At 61.3% G+C, this 18,451-nt stretch overlaps 1 protein-coding gene across 1 annotated transcript; it reads left to right on the forward strand.

Annotated features, from left to right (window-relative positions):
- The first annotated feature begins 289 nt into the window (after positions 1–289).
- Positions 290–18,445, forward strand: KCNIP2 (Kv channel interacting protein 2). Its single transcript, XM_014957938.1, has 9 exons — positions 290–401; positions 12,729–12,824; positions 13,998–14,122; positions 14,518–14,587; positions 14,686–14,756; positions 15,255–15,362; positions 15,697–15,801; positions 16,077–16,139; positions 16,470–18,445. The coding sequence occupies exons 1-9, from the start codon at positions 299–301 to the stop codon at positions 16,515–16,517; spliced, it is 789 nt and encodes a 262-aa protein (XP_014813424.1). The 5' UTR covers positions 290–298; the 3' UTR covers positions 16,518–18,445.
- The last annotated feature ends 6 nt before the right edge of the window (positions 18,446–18,451 follow it).

Raw genomic sequence — 18,451 nt, forward strand, 5'->3', positions numbered from 1 at the left:
CCCCCCCCAACGCCTCCCTCCGCTTGGTCTCTCTCTCCTCTCTTACTTGCAGGCACGGCCCTGCTCTGCCTGGGCTCTTGGCTCCTGGAGCTGCCCCACACTGACGCCTTGCTCGCCCATGGCTGATGGCAGGTGCCCCTGAGCAGAGGGGTGACAGCTGATCCCCCCCTCGGGGACAGGGCAGGGGTCCCTGGGGGATGCGCAGGGCAGCAGTCACGGCTCTGGGGTGAGGGGGGTGCTCCAGGACGGCGGTGGGGGAGGGGGGTGGGGAGGTGTGGGGCCATGAGACACCCCCACCATGAACCTGGAAGGCCTTGAGATGATCGCGGTGCTGGTGGTCTTGGTCCTCTTCGTCAAGGTGCTGGAGCAATTTGGCCTCTTCGAGCCAGTGTCCTTGGAAGGTAACGGGCGCGGGCGGTGCTGGCTCCTCTGGGAAGGCGGGAGGCAGCTGGTGGGGGTCCAGAGCTGCCCCCCAAGGATGGGATGCTCCAAGGGTGCTGCATCCACGGCAGAGTCCTGGGATGTGGTGTCCATCTGCTGCTCATAGGGGCGAGCAGGGAGGTCCTGGTGTGAGGAGCGGGGTGTCTGTCCTGTCTGCTCCTCGCAAGGTCCCAGTGAGTGGGGCCGTGGGGAGGGGACAGGGCTGGCAGGGTGCCTGCTGCACGGTGGTGATTTTGGGGTGTGCTGGCGTGCCACGGACCGGGACTGTGTGTGAGCGTGCAAGTGGGCACCAGGGTGTTTTCCAGCACCTTTACAGGGACAAGGTGTCCCCTGGGTCCGTGGTCACCTCACCCTGAACAGCACAAACATGAGCTGGCAGATGCAGCATCAGCCTGCAGAGCACCCCCAGCCTGGGCAGGATGGGTCCCTGCTGCACTCCTGGCTCTGGGCTCTTCTCAGAGCCCCCCCAGGTCCCTTGGGTTGGGTGGGGGGACACATGAGGTGCTGCCCAGTTGGGCAGGGACCATGCAAGGTGCTGAGTGGTGTGTGTGGGGCATGCTTGGTGGAGCCCAGATCTGCTCAGGGGACTCAGTGCATGGTGGGACGGAGCTCAGGACCACTTGGCCAGGTGCTCCCTGGACTCCCAGGGGTGATGGTTGTGAGAGAGGTGCCCCCAGCCCTGCCCAGCCCCTGCCATGTCCTGTAGACACCCATCTGAAGGATGCTGCCTGGACCCAGGTGTTGGGGCACACACAGGGTGAGGAGGTGACAGGCAGTTTTCCTGATCCATTGGTGCCCCCAGATGCTTCACTCTCATTCTGCAGCACTGTCTCTTGCACTCCTGAGCTGCTCTGCCTGGGAGTGGGCAGGAAGGGGACAGATGGGGGGATGACTCCCCCTGGCCCTGTAAACCTGCTTGCAGGACAGGAGAGCATGGTGAGTGGAAGCTTTTGTCACTGCTTAACTGCTTGCTTTGTCCCTGTGCTCCAGCAGCAGCGCTCCTAGGTGGATGATACCAGGAGGGAAACTGAGGCAGGAGCTGAGCTAAGTGCCAGGCATACTGTGTGTGAGCCACAGGGGTGGCCTTGCTCCCTGTGCCTGGATTGCATCTCCCCTCCCCAGCTCTGCTGGTGATTTGGGGGGAGGTGTGCCTCCCCCAGACCCTGCTTTCCCCTCTTCCCTTTGCTTTTGCTTCCTTTTCCAGCTGCTCAAAGCTTTGGACCAAAGTTGGTGGCAAAGATTGTGGGTGCTCTGCAGCACGCTGGCTCCCAGTGGCGGTGGAGATGGGAGAGGCAAAGAACCCCCCCGGCCCCTGCAGCAACCCTGCTGAGGGGGGCAGGACAAGGCAGGGGCTACCCCTTGGCCTGTGTGGCTGCTCCTTCCCTGAGGCACACTCCTTGTCCCCCTGCAAGTGACTTTGGGCCAGAGGTTGGAGATGGGGTGTCCTGTGTTCAGCCTTGTACCCGTCAGCCAGCACCTCCAGGTGCTGATGATCCCATCCCTGATACCACCAGGGATGGATGATGGCATGCCTGTCTCCCATGAAGGACCAGCCTTGCCACTAGTCCTCTCTCATCCCCAGGAGGACACGGTGGCACCATGTGCCATGGGAAGGCACAGCCTGCCTTGTCCCCCTCCACCCACACCCCCAGTCTGGGGAGCTGTGGGTCCCCCTGGCCTGGCTGGAGATTTGCCCCAGCTGTGGTGGTGGGAGACCCAGATGTCCCGGATTGGCAGTAATTGCTCCCATCACCAAAAGGTGCCTGGAAGGGAGAAAAAGGTGTTGCTCAAGGGGCAGAAATCAGCTGAGGGTGGAGCGGAGCCCCAGGCGCTGTACGGGGAGTCCTGTGGGTAACTGGTTGCACATTGGGATGGGGGTGAGATGCTGTTGTGTGGGTCACCCCCCCCTGCCCCTCAGGAGGCAGCAGGAAGGAGACTTTGCTCTCCAGGGAAGGTCCCAGGGGTTGTCTGGGGCTGGGAAATGCTGAGTCCCCTCTGGGGCTTGTTTACCAGCCGTGCCTGGGCCAGCAGTGGCAGCCCAGGGGACCACAAAGAGCCTGAAACCGTACACTAATGGCTCAGGTCTGCTAATGGACATGAGGCCCCACCACCTGCTCCGGAGACATCGATACCGCCTGCGGCACTTCCCCTGCCCCAGCTGCCACCCCCCCTCTCCCTGCTCCATCCCTGATGGTCCCCTGCATGTGGCTGTCTCCCTGCCCAAGCTCTGCTGGTGATGTCCCCGGGATGGTCTGTGCTGGGAGGTGGTGGGCCTCCACAGGGATGGTCTGGTGATTAAGCATCTCCAGAGGAGACCAGAAAAATGCCCTAGCCCTGGGGAGGGTTCAGTGGGAGCATCTTGCAGCAAGACCCCATCTTCCCCTGGGCTGTGGAGGGGAGGGGGTTGACATGGGGGAACTCCAGGCTTGGTGGGTGCCCAAACTCAGCTGGACGAGGCCCAGAGCAACCCGTCCTCCATTTGGAGGGAGGGCTTGGATGGGAGTGCTGGTTGTCTGCACCCCCTTGCCATGTCCCCTTGGCACTGTCTCCCCGTGGATCCCGTGCAGCCTCGGTGGCATGGCCAGAGCTGCTGTCTGGCAGCAGCGTCAGAGCATCTCCCGTGGGTGCTCTGTGCTCCGGGGCGATCGATGGTGTTGTTTACCAGCTGGTTAATCACTGACGGGCCGTGTCACCACTACCTCTGCCTTGTGCCACCGTGTCTCTCCCCAGCCCCGAGCATCTCCTGGCAGAGCTGCACAGAGGCTGCCGAGCTGCCTGGGGGGCTCCCAGCCCCTTGCCAAGAGCCCACTTCGGCCAAGCCCTCGGGAGGGGGCAGGCAAAGAGGAACGCTATCGATTTTGGCCCTTGAAGTGCAGCATCAATAATTCAGCACGGAGCGATCGGTCCCTGGCTGGGAGGAGGGGTGGGCAGGAGGTAAAAGCCGGGAGAGCCGCCTCAGATGAATATTAGATGAAGCTGCAGATTGCTATCGGCGTGGTAATTGGTGCCTGCCCGGGGCTGGCAGGGCTGTCCCTGCCTTGTCCGGGTCAGAGTCTGTGCACAGGGCAGATGGGATTGGGGGTGTCTTGGAGAGTCCTTCCCATGGGTTGTGTTGGCCCCTGCCTTCCCCGGGAGGCTGCTGCTGCTGCCCCAGAGCTGAGGATGTGGAGGGGGAAGCGGGGCTGGAGAGGGTGCCCAAGCCCTCCAGAGTCTGGGGAGAAACAGGAGGAGGCAGCAGCCTGCCTGAGTGCCCCTGGCACCCCAAAGGATGCCAAGCAGGAGGGTGGTGGCAGCGAGCAGCACGGCTGCCTGCTGGTGCCTGGCTCAGGGTGACGGTCCCTCCGGACGGGGGAGAAAATGAGCATCCCTGCAGCGCTGGAGAGAGCGAAGCCTCATGCCAAGCCCTGCTTTCCTCCTGCTTTTCAGGAACCCCTTTGGCAGGAGCACATCCTCTTGGCTGCAGGAGGGACCGGCCCTTCAGGGCGCGATGCCAAGGCTCCCCGGGCTCAGGGCATCACCCAGCCTGGTGGGTTTGATGGACCCAAGAGGTCAAGGCGAGCTGGCTGTGGGTGGGGTAGGTCTTGGAGCATTGACACCCAGCCTGGGACAGCTGCAGCTGCTCCAGGGTAATGTTTGGGGTTCCCTGGGCTGGGGTCCACCAGGGATTTCCCCATGCACAGCGGGTTTAACCCTTGCCTTTCCTTTCTTAAGCTGGCTGTAGGGCTGGGCAGAGTCTGGTGGCTGAAACAGAAGAGAGCTGCTGGCTTATGGTGAGGGCTTGCAAAGCGGGAGGGGAAGGGGCAGAGGTATATGGTAGTCGTGGCCAAGGTAGTCATGGCCAGGGTCTGGCTTTGGATCCCAGCATAGCCTCAGCACACTGAGGTAGCTGGGCCAGTGCTGGAATCTTAGAGAAGAAGGTCTCCTGTGGACTCTGTCCTCCCATTTGTGGAGCATCTTCTACATGCTCTGCACCCAGGGACATCAGCCCTGGTTATCACCGTGAGCATGGGATGGGCTGTGCTATCTTGCCCTGCCTGGAGAAGGTGAAGCTGGGGGAGAAGGGGACTTGGCCCTGGGTCTTTGGCCCTTGGCTGTGGCCCCTGTGGCTGGGACCAGAGCAGGGCATCTCTCCCAGCACTGAGCTCCCTGAGGACTGCAATGCCCGTGGCACGCACCCTGCCAACTCTGCCACTGCGTGGTGTCACGTCCTGCTCATGCCCAGCCAGACTAATTAGCTTGTTGAATCTCTTCTGCCTCCGGCCTCGTGTTAATCACTTTTCACATTGCTTCCCTCCCAGTTCCCTCTGGCCTGGCTTGTTCTTTCTGTTGCTGATGTGCCTGGAGAGGGGAGCGAGGGGACCTGGTTGGATGGATGGAGCTGGGACCCCACTCTGCCCCATCCTGCCCCAGAGACAGGCTCTGAGCCAGTGGATGGAGGAGCAGGGAGATTCCACAGGGAGGTGAGAAAATCACAGGCTGGAGAAAAAACAATATAGCCAGGGAGTGAGGGGACCTATCGGGGCAGCCTTTCTTTGCAGCCCTGCTCCTCTGCTGGGGGGTGAAACCTTGGAGTCAAATGGGAAAGGCTGTTTCGAAGCCGGCCTGGGGTTGTCTAGCCTGGGGTTGTGTTGGGCTGCAGGTGCTGTGAGAGCTCAACAGGGTCTCCTTCACCTCTCCCCTGCGAGGGGCAGGATTAGACCCCAGGACTGGGCACGGGTGGGAATAGAGGTGCCCTGGCCAGGGCTCTGTGGGGTTGTTGGAACCCGGAGAACAGGCAGCAGGAGGTCCCTGCACCGTCTGTGCTTGGCTGCAGCATCCCCTCCCAGGGTGCAGGAAAATCACAGAATCTTCTAGGTTGGAAGGGACCTTAAAGATCATCTTGTCCAACCGTCAGCCTAACTGACAAAAATAGACACCCACACAGCAAACAAGGAGCATCATCACTAACCCATACCTCCCAGCACTACATCAACCCGTCTTTTGAACACCTCCAGGGATGGGGCCTCAACCACCTCCCTGAGCAGCCCATTCCAATGCCTGATAACCCTTTCAGTGAAAAAAATTTTCCTAATATCCAGCCTGAACCTCCCCTGGCACAACTTGAGGCCATTTCCTCTCGTCCTGTCGCCTGTGACTTGAGAAAAGAGACCGACCCCCACCTCTCTACACCCTCCTTTCAGGGAGTTGTAGAGAGCAATAAGGTCTCCCCTCAGCCTCCTCTTCTCCAGGCTGAACAACCCCAGTTCCCTCAGCCTCTCCTCATAAGACTTATTCTCCAGCCTCGTTCCCCGTGGGCAACTGCCCTGGGGCTTGTTCCATTGCTGGAGCAGGGGGTGGCCAAATCAGAAGCAGCTTTTAGGTGAGAGAGGGGTAGAAAACCAGCTCAAAGAGACTTTCTAATTCCCACTGCTGCCCCACAAGGCAGCACGTTGGGTGGATTGCTGGGAGCCCCCCCTTCCCCACTGGCCACCCTGCCGTGCTGGCCACCTCTCCCCGCTGACCACCCTCCCTCCAGGCAGCACCCTGGAGTGGAATGAAGCATGTATCCCCCCATCAGCAAGCGAGGTACCCAGGGCTGGCAGCCCCCAGCTCTGGCTCCTCCATGTGCCACGGATCTTGCAGGTGGCTGTGACTTTCTTGGTGCTGTGGGGGGGTGGAGGTGTTCCCCCAGGAGGTGAGGAGGGAGGAGGTGAGGGTGGCAGGTCTCTGTGGAGGTGACCAGCAGACAAGGCTGAGCTCTGTGGCTTGGAGCGAGTCGTGCCATGCTGTGGGTACACTCAGGATGGGGCCCTGCTCAGGATGGGGTTTGGTGGCCTGGGATGGGGCAGAGGTGCTGTCCTGGGCAGGGCTGGTGGCTGGACTGGGTGGCAGTGGTGTCCTGGGGGTCAGTGGGTGATTGAGCTCCAGGGTCGGTGCCACTTCACTGTTGGGGTGGGAGTTGGGTGCAGCTGAGCCTCCTCCACGCACACATTGGTGCCAGCTCTGCACCCCTCCAAAGCTTTCCAGGGCTGCGGGGTGCCCGTGCCAGGCTGTGGTGGTGCAGGTGACAACAATGGGGTGCCCCAGTGGAAAGGGGGTGAGAGCTGGCCCCTAAGACCCTTGGGCACATGCATGGGCTCTCCCTTCCCCTGCAGCCTGTGTGCCCCGAGGGACCCCAGAGGGTGCTGGGGCGGGAAGAGGGAGGGCCAAGGGAGGTCTCTCCTCCCCTGCCCTCCCCTCTCCTCCCTTGCTGGGTCTGTTGCTGCCAGACCTGCTGCCGTCTGGGGGATGTCGGTTGCTGGGTTACCCTGGGACCTGCAGGGGCTGCAAACGGTGGGCATCATCCTGCTGCTCTGCTCCAGCCTCAAGCTGCTCCATGCCCTGGGCATCATCGACCTGGCCAAGGGAGGTGGGACGGGGAAAGGGATGGGGTTGCAATGGGATGGGGATGTTGTGGTGGGGGTGCTCCTCACCTCCTGTCCCAGAGGCTGCAGGGTGCTTGGGGGAGGTTTGGAAGGATTAGTGTGTTTTGGGGGCATTTTAGGGGGTTATTAGGGTGTGGGAGGGTGTCTTGGAGGCATTAGGGTGTAGGGAGCTGGGTGAGTGTGTCTGGAAATTAGGGTCTGGGGGTGCTTGGGGAGCACTGGGGTGCAGGGGTATCAGGGATGTTGGGGTGGGAATATCTGGGGGCACTGGGGTGTTGGGGTGCAGGATGCTAGAAAGTTAGGGTGTCTGATGTCATCAGGGTGGGGGATATCTGGATCTGGAGGTGCATTGGGGTGCAGAACTGTGTGGGGTGCTGGGGGCCTGGGACTATCTGGGGTTTTTGAGTCTGGAGGCACTGGAATGCAGAGAGCTGAGCTTTGTCAGCTGATGAGGAAAAGGGTCTGGGGAGAGGGGTGGGAGCTGGGGCAGGGAGGGGGGGATGTGGGGAGGAGAAAACTGTCCCTGCTGCCACAGGAATTAGTGGCTACGGGGGGAGCGTGGCTAAAAGAGCTGGAGCCCCCAGCCCCGTTACCCTCCCTGTGGGGTTGTGCTGTGGTTGGGGAGGAAAGGGGCTGATGTGGGTGCTGAGGACAAGGCTGGATGTGGCCAGAACATGTCAGGGTGAGGGATGCAGGACCTGTTGGCTGTGCCTGGCGAGGGCGGGAGTGCAGGGAGCCGCAGGGTGCAGCTGGTTTGGGAGGGGGGGATGTGGGGAGGAGAAAACTGTCCCTGCTGCCACAGGAATTAGTGGCTACGGGGGGAGCGTGGCTAAAAGAGCTGGAGCCCCCAGCCCCGTTACCCTCCCTGTGGGGTTGTGCTGTGGTTGGGGAGGAAAGGGGCTGATGTGGGTGCTGAGGACAAGGCTGGATGTGGCCAGAACATGTCAGGGTGAGGGATGCAGGACCTGTTGGCTGTGCCTGGCGAGGGCGGGAGTGCAGGGAGCCGCAGGGTGCAGCTGGTTTGTCAGCTTTGGCTGCCTTCCTCGGCTCTGCCACGGACAGTCCCACCTCAGACAAGGGCTGCCAACAGACTTTGCATGAGGACGATTTAGAGTTTGTTTGGGTTTTTTTGTCCCCTTGCCTTTTGGCTGGCGCTGGGGATGCTGCCAGGTGAAGGGGCTGCAGATCACATCCCCTCGGACAGGCAGATCTGGGGATGGGAGCTGGGATGGGAGGATGTGTGGGTAGGAGTCATCAGAGGAGCAATTAGTGGCTGAGCAGAGGGAGGGGAGGAGGCCACACTGCGCCCAGGAGATGTTTTCAACCCCCCTGTGATGGAGGATCTCCCTGAGCTGCCTGGGATCTGGCTGGGCTGTGGCTGAGGTGTATCCAGGCTTCGTACATGTGCCGTGCTGGGGGGGTGTGGATGATATCTGGGTAAGGGATATGCAGAGCACCAGCTCTCTTGTGGGACACGTTGCCTGCAGCCAAGAGTAGCTGCTGCTCTGCTGTGGCATTTCTTGGGTAGCTCCTCTGGCACCTTGGATGCACTGATTCCTGCTGCCAGAGATGTCCCTGACATGGGGGTGGTGATGGGGACAGGGCAGGATGTGTCCCTGCAAGTGAGTTTTTGTGGCACATGGCTGTCCTGGTCCCGCAGCCTTACCTGCTGCTTTTGGGGAGCCCCTGAGCTCCACTGTGCCTCGGTACCTGCATCCCATCCCGTTCCTTTCTCGCAACATTTCATATGTGGTGTGGCCTGAGAAACTATTATTCTGCCAAGATCTCCCCCGGGCACAGCCAGGCTGTGTGGAAGCACTGTCACCGGCTGGGAACGGGGACAGCACCACCGTCAGCCCCACTTTGCTTTGCTGCCCGTCCTGGCCCATGTCCCCATCTCCCTTTGGCTCCTGCTCGGCATCCCAGCCCTAAATCCCTACTGTCCTGTGAACTGCAGGTCTTCCAGGGCAGCTTTGCTGCTCCCAGCTCCTCCAGCCCCGCTGGCTCCAGGTGTCTGGGCTGAGGCTGCCCCTGTGCCACCCCCAGGACAGGGAGTCTCTCTCCGTCCCCTGCCCCGGAGATGCCAGCTGTGATTTCATTCCCCTAATGGATGACTGTCTGGCCCCAGCGGCTGCTGCAGGCACCTTGGCCCTGGCTGTGCTCAGCTCTGTCACTGCTGACTGATGAGGGTCATTTGCAAAGCTGCTGCTGGTGGGACCCATCCTGACCCTCCCCAGGGCGGCTGAGGGAGCTCGCTGTCTCTTCCTCCTGCTGCCCTTCGTTGCAGACCCTGGAAAGCTGTGGTCCCCCTGAGCAGGAGGTGGCACTGCCCGAGGCTGGGTTCTGCAGAGGCGGGGCAGAGCCAGGGACTGGTGGATCATGCTCAGAGATGCACAGGGATGATCGTGAGCCATAGGTGATAGGGGCAGCTGGGCTCAGCATCGCTGCCTGGATGGACCCAGAGCCATGGCCTGGCAGGGGGAGCTTGGGGATGTGCCTCTGGCCTCCCAGGAAAAGGTGATGCTCTGGGAGGGGATGGAGGCTCCTCTACTGACCCTTTCTCCATGCTCCCCTGGGCCTGCACTGCCCTTTCCTCTGGCTCGTCCCCCTACCCTGGCTGGGAAGCAGGAGGACAAACCCCAGCCAAGGTATCTTAAATGGCAGCGAGTCCTCTTGCCCAGCTGCCTTTGGCCACCCCAGCCCTGCTCCTAGTGCAGGGTGCTGGGTGGATCGTCCCTGGAGTACCAGCTTCTCCTGACCTCCCAACTGACCTGGTGTTGCCCCATGGGGCCAAGCAGGGGCTGTGGGAGCTGCACCCCGTGCCTGCTGGTGCTCTGCTCCTGTCCTGGATCGGTGCTGTGCCCAGACAGGGGAAGGTGTGTGTCTCGCCGTCGTAGGATGCACATCTTCCACTCGCCGTGATGATGCATTTATTGACAGGTTTCTGAGAGTGAGGGGGTTGTAGCTTTGGCACTGCCTGTTGGTTTGTTATTGTAGGGTCTTTTGTAGCAGGAGGGTGCTGTGGAAGGGGTGGGTTGGTGTCTCCAGCTGGCAGTCACTGGGAGGGCACTGGTGGCTCTGCCTCTGTGGGGAGGGCAGGGACATGGTTGTGCATTGAGCTGAGCCCAGCTCCTGATTTCTCTCTGGGGTCACCAGGGAGCAGCCCAGGCTTGGGTCCTCCCTGGGAAGAGAGGTGTCAGCCCAGCACCATGAAACCCCCTGACATGGCAGGACTGGCTGGATCCAGCCACCAAGGACACATCAGCTGCTGGTGGCTCAATACAAAGTTGTCCATGACCATCCCGGTGGTGTCGCTGCTGGTGCTGGGGGTCTCCTGGCTGTGGGTCCCTTCAGAGCCAGTGTCCAGCAACCTCCGGGATTCATTTCAACAGCGTGTGGAGGTGGGGATGGGAAATCCCTTCCCCTTTTGGTGCCGCCTGAGGATGGAGGCTCTGGTTGTGTGTGTGTTTTGAAGTGGCTGGGCTGTGGTGTGACGCCTGGGAAGCGACAAGCCACTCAACCCGGCAGAGCTCCTGCCACAGATCAAACACTGCCAGCCCTTTCTGTCGCCTTGTTTAGTGCCGGCTCTTGCAGAGGGGGTGGAGGGCAGAGCCACATCTGGAAAAAGAGCTGTCACTGGCAGGGACAGGGCTTTGTGCTGCAGGTTCCCGTGTGGCCAGGCTCTGCTGCCCTGTCTCTGGGCAGAGCTGCTTCCCAGTGAGGGGGAGCCCCCAGTATGGATGCTGGGGGACAGAAAGGGGACATCGTGTCCTCCCCAGCAGAACCTTCAGGTGCACCAAAGCCAGGACAGCAAAACCCTAGCCCTAGTCACCCCTCTCCTGTTGTTAAGCTGCATGTGCTGAACGTGCTCCCTTCCCTGCCCTGGGGCCCCTGGAATTGGGCCCTCTTCAGTTTCCTCCTTAAGAAAACGCCTATGTTCTTTATTTTTTTTTTTCTTTTTCCTTCTTTATAACAAACTAAAGTGTAACTTGCACCTGACCTGACCTACTGCACGTGCCTATACCTGCTGCCCCTGTGAGTCCAACCACAGTTTACTCTCTGTTGCATCTCTCTCGCTGTGTGGTTTCCCTCCCGCCCTGCTCCCTCCCCTGGTCCATCACTCTGCCACTGGCTGTTGCTCTGCCTGCCCCGTCCCTTTCCCCTGGGTGAAGGGGCTGCTCCTGCCTCCCAGGGCTGTTCCCATAGTTTGGCTCTTGCCGGAGGGACCTGGCCCCAGGGCATCCTTGGAAGGCTGAAAGGTGCAATTTCCCTTTCCCTCTACAAGCCCTGGAGAAGTAGCTGGGCCAAAATCATGTTTTATGCACAACTGATGCCCCCTTTTAGAAAGGAAAAAGCCTCTTTCCTCACCTGCCCACAAACCCCGGAGCAGACAGGGGCCGGCTGTGCTGCCAGCACCAAGATCCTGACCATCACCCTTACCTCTGTTGCCCTGTGACAAATGCCAGGGGTTGCATTCTTGTATCCCTACTTGTCTGCATGTCACTGCCACCCTGCTGTGGATGCCACTTCCCAGGGGACAAGTTTGCCCTCTCCCAGTGGCTTTGTGTGATGTCCTGCTGGGAGAAGGACCTCCTGGAGCTGTTCTCCATTGCCCCAGAGTGATGGAGCTGTCTGCAGACCCAGGTCCTCCTCTGAGCACTGGGGCTGGGTAGGACACAGCACTGTTTCCCCAGGGCTCAGCTCAGCCCCACAAGGCTGAGAAAGCTGCCAGAGAAGCCCCATCTGTCATCCCCCTAGAGAAACAACCCCGAAACCAGGGCTCAGGACGTGCAGGCATTGTGACCTGCTGCCTGCAGATGTCCAGGGGGCTTGGAGCAAACACCGGGACAGCAGATCCCCAAAGGGACTTTGCACCTTTCATCCCATGGGTGCCCTGTGTCATTGTCTGCCTCCTTTTTGGGGGCTGGAGCCTGGCATGGCCTTCATCCCCTCCCCGCCTGCAGCATTCGTCCTGCGCTGAGTTTGCTGGCTTGAGGCACTGCGGGAGGGGAGGGAGAGGGTCTGCAGCCATGGGGCAGCGCCAGCAGGGAGAGATGGGGCTGAGCAAAGCCATTGGATTCCAGATGGGGAAATAGCGTGTGGGGTGGTGGTGGGTCTGTGCAGCCAAGGGACTTGCTGTTTATGCAGGGTGCCACTTGAAGCGATGGCCACCAGGCCAGGCTGAGGTGGGGAGCCCCTTGCCCTGCCCCATAGCCTGGCTGAGGCAAAGCCCTGAGCCCCGTTCCCCTTTCTGGCTGTCTCAAAGTAGGGGCCCTGGGCTCCGATCCCAGTGCCATGCTGGGGCGGGGGTGCATGCTGCGGCCCGGGCTGCATGGCTGGGTTCGGTGCACGCTTCATCTTCAGCCCTCGGGTCCCAACAGGATCAAACCCGGCCCCGAGCTCCTGGCTGGGGGGGGGGATGCAATGGGGGAGGCCATTTCTTGGGGTTCATCCCGCCCTGCCTCCCTGCACAGCCCCTTGGGGAGGGTCCCCAGAGAGCAGGTATGTGGCCGTATGGCTAAAGGACAGGGTCCAACCTTGCCATCTCTGGGCTGCTGGGTGTCTCCAGTGCACCCCGGCATGCTCTGACGGGGGGGGTGCAGAGGTGCTGGGTGGGGGTAGCCCAGCAGAGTTGTCCCTTTGTCACCCCCATCCTTCCCGAGGAGGAAGACTCCCGTGCCGGGTTTGTCCTGTGAGGAAGCAGAAAGGCCGAGCAGAGCCTGGGCTGGGCTTTGCCTTCCTGCTCCTCCTGCTGCATGTGCTGCCCCCCCGGCCCCCGCTCGCCCACTGTGCCGGGTGCCCACCCCTGCTGCCCGCCGGGTCCCGGGGGGCCGCTGGCTCTCTTAACTCTTCTTCTGCTTGGTGACTCCTTCTTTCTTCCAGGCAACGCGCCGGGCCAAACTAAAAAAGCGCTGAAGCAGCGATTCCTCAAACTGCTGCCCTGCTGCCGGCCCAAATCCATCCCCTCGCTCAGCGAAAGCAAGTGCTTCTTCTTGCCTTTGTGTGTGTGTGTGTGTGTGTGTTTGTGTGTCCGTGTCCCCGTGTCCCTGGCGGTGCTGCTGCCTGCCCTCCGTCCTGGCCCTTCCCGTGGGACAGGGACACCTCTGCCACCCCCCCTGCGCTGGGGCTCGGGCTGTCAGGATCAGTCCTGTCCCGGAGGGGTCTGAATCCGATGGGCTCTAAACCTCTGTCACCTCTGTCCTGACCCACTTCCAGGCCGGTTTTCCCCCTCTCCAGCTCCCCGGAGCGGCTCCCACAAGGATGCACAGCGGAGAGACCTGCTTCGGAGCTGGCTTGGGGCACTGGGAGCCTCCTGGTGCTGGTTTAAGGGCTTGGGGGGGTTGTTGCTCAAAGCTCGGTTCCAGTTTGGAGATGGAGGTGTGATGATGGGTGGGGGGGATGGTGTGAAAAGGGCTGAGCAGAGCTGCCCAGAAAGGGGAGTGAGCACAGAGATGCCCAGAGCCCCCCACCCTCCCTGCACTGCTTGGCCCCTCGGTGAGTCCGAACCCCTGGCTGGGGTTTCCCCCTGCCCCCTGGGAGAAGAGGTGAGTATGGAGGGGCAGGGGCTGAGCTGCCCCATGGAGGAGGGGGGTACCTGCTGTGGGGCCACAGCCCCTTTTGGTTGCAGTGGGGTCTGGGGTGCTGGCTCCTGCGGGCTGGGGTCGTGCAGCTTGCCAGATGGTGGGGAGAAGCCATAGATTAAGGGGGGCACAAGGGATAGGAGAGGGTCTAGGTAAGGCTGTGGGGGCATTTGGGGCTGGGGGTTCCTGGGGGGTAGCTCTCCTGCTGGACACCAGCTCCAGTGCAGCACAGACCTGTGGGATGTCCAGGGTCTTGGCTCCACAGGGCAGATTCCTGTGCCAGGGGGAGGAGAAGGGCAGGTGGGGGGGGTCTCAGCACTGGGGGGAGTTTCACCCCCCTTTTCTGCTCAGCCTGGGCTCTACCAGAGGCTGGGGGGACTGTTGCCTAGTGTTGGCCACTGGTCTGCCCCCCAGGATGTCTCCAAGTGTCCCCTGCTGGCAGGGCACCCCGAAAATGTGTCACCCTGGATGGGGTGTGCTGTGCAAGGTGCCTCTCCTGCCCCCTGGCACGGCAGGGCAGGCAGGACGGTGCTGGCCTCAGCCGCCCTCTCTTCCCCTGGGTTCCTTGCAGACAGCGTTGAGGATGAGTTTGAGCTCTCCACCGTCTGCCACCGCCCCGAGGGGCTGGAGCAGCTCCAGGAGCAGACCAAGTTCACCCGCAAAGAGCTGCAGGTCCTGTACCGAGGCTTCAAGAATGTGAGTACCCCTCCACCAGCTTTGCTAGCCCTGCTCCTGCTGCCATGTCCAGCTTTGCACCCGGTGGTGCCTGGGGTTTGCAAAGGCTTTCGGGACCTTGGGGTTGAAGTTTCTATCAGGCTACGGCCTGATTCCACCTCCAGGTAGCTCACTGTGGAGGTTTGATGCTGTGCTCCATCCCTTGGGTGCAGAAAGCCTGCTCCTTGGGTGCCTGGGATGCAGACCCCCTCCAGCAAGGGGTGCAGCCCACAAAATAAGGGAGATGCTCCACACAACCTTGCTGCCCCACCAGGCAGTGCAGGGCTGGTGGCCTGGGTAAGGGGGCCGCAGGGATTTAGGGGGATGCTCAGCCCCTCTCTGCAACGTGGAGGTGATGCTGTGGCTTGCCCTGGCAGGAGTGCCCGAGCGGCATCGTCAATGAAGAAAACTTCAAGCAGATCTACTCACAGTTCTTCCCGCAGGGAGGTGAGTGCCTGTCCCCATCCCCATGCCCACCCCACAGTGGTGCCTCCATGGGGCGAGGAGTCAGGCAGCACCCCCTCACGTTCTCTGCCTCCCCCCAGACTCCAGCACGTACGCCACCTTCCTCTTCAACGCCTTTGACACTGACCACGACGGCTCCGTCAGCTTCGAGGTGAGCGGTGGCTGAGGAGGGGATGGCAGTGGGGCAGAGAGGGCACATCCTTTCAGGTACTGCTGTGCTGAGCAGTGTTCCTGTTGGAGATGGACAGCGAGCTTCACAAGGGCTGGTAGCATTTATTAAATTCCCAGAGGTGGTGGGAAAAAACAGTGAAAAGCAACAAAAAAGGGGGGTTCCTATATTTTCTGGCTATTGTCTTGTAGGTACGCAGATGGGCAGGTGCAGCTGAGTCTTGTTCAGGCTTTGGCTGAAGACCAGGTCCTGATGCACGTTGTCCTCTTGGGTGCTGTGACCCGAAGGACTAATGTGGGACATATTTGGGGACAAGCAGTTGGTTTTTTGATACTCAAGGTTTCCCTTGTCAGCCCAGCTCTGGGGCACATCTGCTTTGGGGCTGAGCTCTTCTGTGGGAGGGATGAGCAAGGCTGTGCCCTTTGTGTCTGTGAGACCCTTTGTGGCTGTAAGTCCCACCTGCCTTGTCCATCCTCGCAGGACTTTGTGTCTGGGCTGTCCATCATCCTGCGAGGCACCATTGACGATCGCCTGAACTGGGCCTTCAATCTCTATGACCTGAACAAAGATGGCTGCATCACCAAAGAGGTGGGATGGGGGGGATCTGGGCAGGACTCGGGGGCATTGGCTGAGCTCTGGAGTAGAGCTGGGGGGGGTGTCAGTATTTACTGAGCTCAGCTTTGCAAGCAGGACCCTCCCCGGCACTGGTGTGTCTGTGGGGTGGATGGTGGATGAGGGGTGTGCTGCTTCGGGGTTCCATCACACCGGCAGGTACACACACATGGCCCCACACCATGCACGAAGCTGGCAGGAACGTGTGTGAGCACCCACAGGTCCTTCAGGAGCATCACCAGAAGGGTGTGGGTTGGAGGCTAGACTGAGGCAGAGCCCCATGTTGACCCAGCAACCTCCTTCCCTCCAGGAAATGCTGGACATCATGAAGTCCATCTACGACATGATGGGCAAATACACCTACCCAGCCATGAGGGAGGAAGCACCTCGGGAGCACGTGGAGAACTTCTTCCAGGTGAGCCAAGCATATCCTGGGGAAGCAGAGCTCCAGCACGGAGCCAGTGACTGCCCAAAACCCGGCATGGTGCAGGAGAACACCCACACTTTGAAGCAGGGCTGTGCTGGAGCCAGGGAGAGAAAAGGCCCTCCTGGTCCTGCTGGGTGCTGAGGATGGCTGGAGAAGGGGTGCGTTGTCTCCAGCCCCTGTGGGACCCGGGCAGGGGGTGCTGGGCTCTCTCTCTGGGGCTGGGGCTGTCCCTGCCATGCTCTCTGTGCCGTGTTTGTCTGCAGAAAATGGACCGAAACAAAGATGGTGTGGTGACAATCGAGGAGTTCCTGGAGTCCTGCCAGAAGGTAAAGCCACCAGCAGCTCTGCTCTGGGGCTGGGCTGTCTCCCTGTCTTTTGGGGACCTCTGTCCTGCTCACCACCTTCCTGGCAAAGAGGGGGCGAAGGCAGGGCTCCAAGGGGCAAGGCTGGGGCTCTGCTTTGGGAGCTGCACTTCTGCTGGCATCTCCGTAGAGATGAGGAGAGCTGTGCACCCTTGTAGGGCTTGGAAGAGGGCTGGAATCCTGGGGCTCCCGTCCCATGGGTCAGAGCTGCGTGAGGGTAAAGCCAGGTTTGGAGGAGCTGCCCAGATTGCTGCTCTGTGCCCAACTCACCTGCTCCCCACCTCCTCCCTGCAGGATGAGAACATTATGAGGTCCATGCAGCTCTTCGACAACGTGATTTAGCTCCCGGACCTGCCTCCAGCCGAGCTCTCCTGCCACCGGGCCCAGAACCTGCTTTTCTCTTGACTTTTCCTTCGAGCCTCCTCTCTGCCAGCTGCACAGACACCCCCACAGGAAGGAGCCTCCCTTCCCAGAGATGCGGTCGGTGCCGGGATCTTCCTTCCCCACTGGGCTGGCTCCACTTTCCTCGGGGGACCACAAGCAGGTGCTCCTGGGCATCGGAGCATGGGCATGGCTGGCACGGGGGCGAGCGTTTGGCCCAGATGGACCTCCCTGCACCCCTTCCCGGCAGGGAATCCGCAGCCTCGGGCTGTGACAGAGGCTTCCCCTGCCCACAGCACTCCGTGCAGCCATGGCTCCCCCACCCCTCACCCTCCCCAGCCCCGGGAGCCCCTAGCCCTGGCTCCAGCCCAAACCCTCCAGCGACGCTGTCTAGAAACCAATAAAGTCTTGCAACAGGCGCCAGCGCCTCGGCTTCCTCCCCTGTCCTGGCCATGCCCTGCCATGGGAAGTGTGGCCAGAATGTTGGCCATGAGCTACTGGCCACCCTCCATGGCATGTTGGCCATGAGCCACTAGCCACCCTCCTTGGCATGTTGGCCATGAGCTACTGGCCACCCTCCTTGCCCAGCCCCTGGGCCGGTGGGTGGGCAGAGGGGCTGTGCCTGGAGAAGGCAGTCGTATGGGCACTCAGGATTCATTGCTGCATGAGCTGTGGGCAGCAGTCCCTGATCCCGGGGTGGGGGAGTGGGGGGCAGTTAGACCTAGAAGGCTCTTCCTGACATGGGGAGAGAGGAGACTAAAGGGACCCTGAGGTGTCTTCTTGTGGCAGTGGTTCCCCCCAGGATGGAGGATGCTGGGCTGGAAGGGCTGCAACCTCAGCCTCTGTCCCTCAAGTTTGGGGTGTTGGCACACAGGGGACCTCAGGGAACCACTTGGAGGCTCCAGTGGAGGGACACCCTTCCCACCCCTCTCTGAGGACACGGCAGCCAGGATATGGGGATATGTGGAGGAGGAGGTGTGCTGAGCTCTGGCAGCCACCCCTTTGGGCATCACTGCCACACAGCATCCTTTGCTGCTGACCTCCCCCTGCTCCCGTGCCCTGGCCCATCCCAGCCCACCCCGCTGCCTGGGGGGCCAGGGAGTGAGCAATGGGGCAGAGAAATGTCCTCACAGGTGTAACCCTGTGCTGGGGGCACGGCTGAGCTGGCAGCTCCTCGGGGAGAAAGTCGAGGCTGGGGCCAGCAATGAGTTGTTGCCATGCTGGAGGGTCACCTTGGGGCAGGTGGGCTCAGCCTCTTCTGGCATGGCCATGAGAGAGCCTGCCCGGGGATGGAGCCAGCACCCTGGGGCTCCCCACATCTTTGGCACCACCAGCTCCTCGGAGGTGCAGACAGAGACCTGTCCTGCCCGCGTGCCCCTCCGAGTCGTAGCTGGGACAGTGATGCCCATGGGCTAATGACCCCATGGCAACCCCAGAAGCCCCTCTGTGCATTCCCCTTGGGAATGTACCCGGCTCTGGCAGCCCCTGGTTCCGCTGCTCCAGCCTCCGCATCCTTAGCAGCCGAGGGCAGTCGGGGCTGGGCTGAGCTGTGGCATCGGGGATCAATGGGGAAGAGGGGAGCAAGGCCGGTACCTGTGCTGGACCAGACCCTGGTGTTGGAGCCCTTAGAAACACCCCCCTCCCCAGGGCCCTGAGGGCCCTACGGGGCTGCTCCCCAGCAGGACTGTCCCTGGCCCAGCCCCTGCAGACAAGACGCGGTTTTTTAGGTTCATCCAACACATGGTTCATCCCACAGTCCTGCTCCTTGGGTTTGCCGTGGGGCTGAGCTCCCACTTGCGGTCTCCCAAGGGTGGGAGGGCAGGTATCCCAACCCTTATCCCTCCCGTCTCCTTCCCTCCCTCCCTCCCTCCCCCCTCTCAGCCTCTCGGGGGTCC

Source organism: Calidris pugnax, unplaced genomic scaffold (genome assembly GCF_001431845.1).
Source record: "Calidris pugnax isolate Ruff unplaced genomic scaffold, ASM143184v1 scaffold4, whole genome shotgun sequence".
NCBI lineage: Eukaryota > Metazoa > Chordata > Aves > Charadriiformes > Scolopacidae > Calidris > Calidris pugnax.

Excerpts from the sequence above, each read along its gene's own strand:
- KCNIP2 (XM_014957938.1), top strand. The coding sequence starts at position 299 with ATGAACCTGGAAGGCCTTGAGATGATCGCGGTGCTGGTGGTCTTGGTC. Across the intron at positions 402-12,728 it reads CGAGCCAGTGTCCTTGGAAG|GCAACGCGCCGGGCCAAACT; the intron begins GTAACGGGCGCG and ends TCTTTCTTCCAG. Across the intron at positions 12,825-13,997 it reads CATCCCCTCGCTCAGCGAAA|ACAGCGTTGAGGATGAGTTT; the intron begins GCAAGTGCTTCT and ends GGTTCCTTGCAG.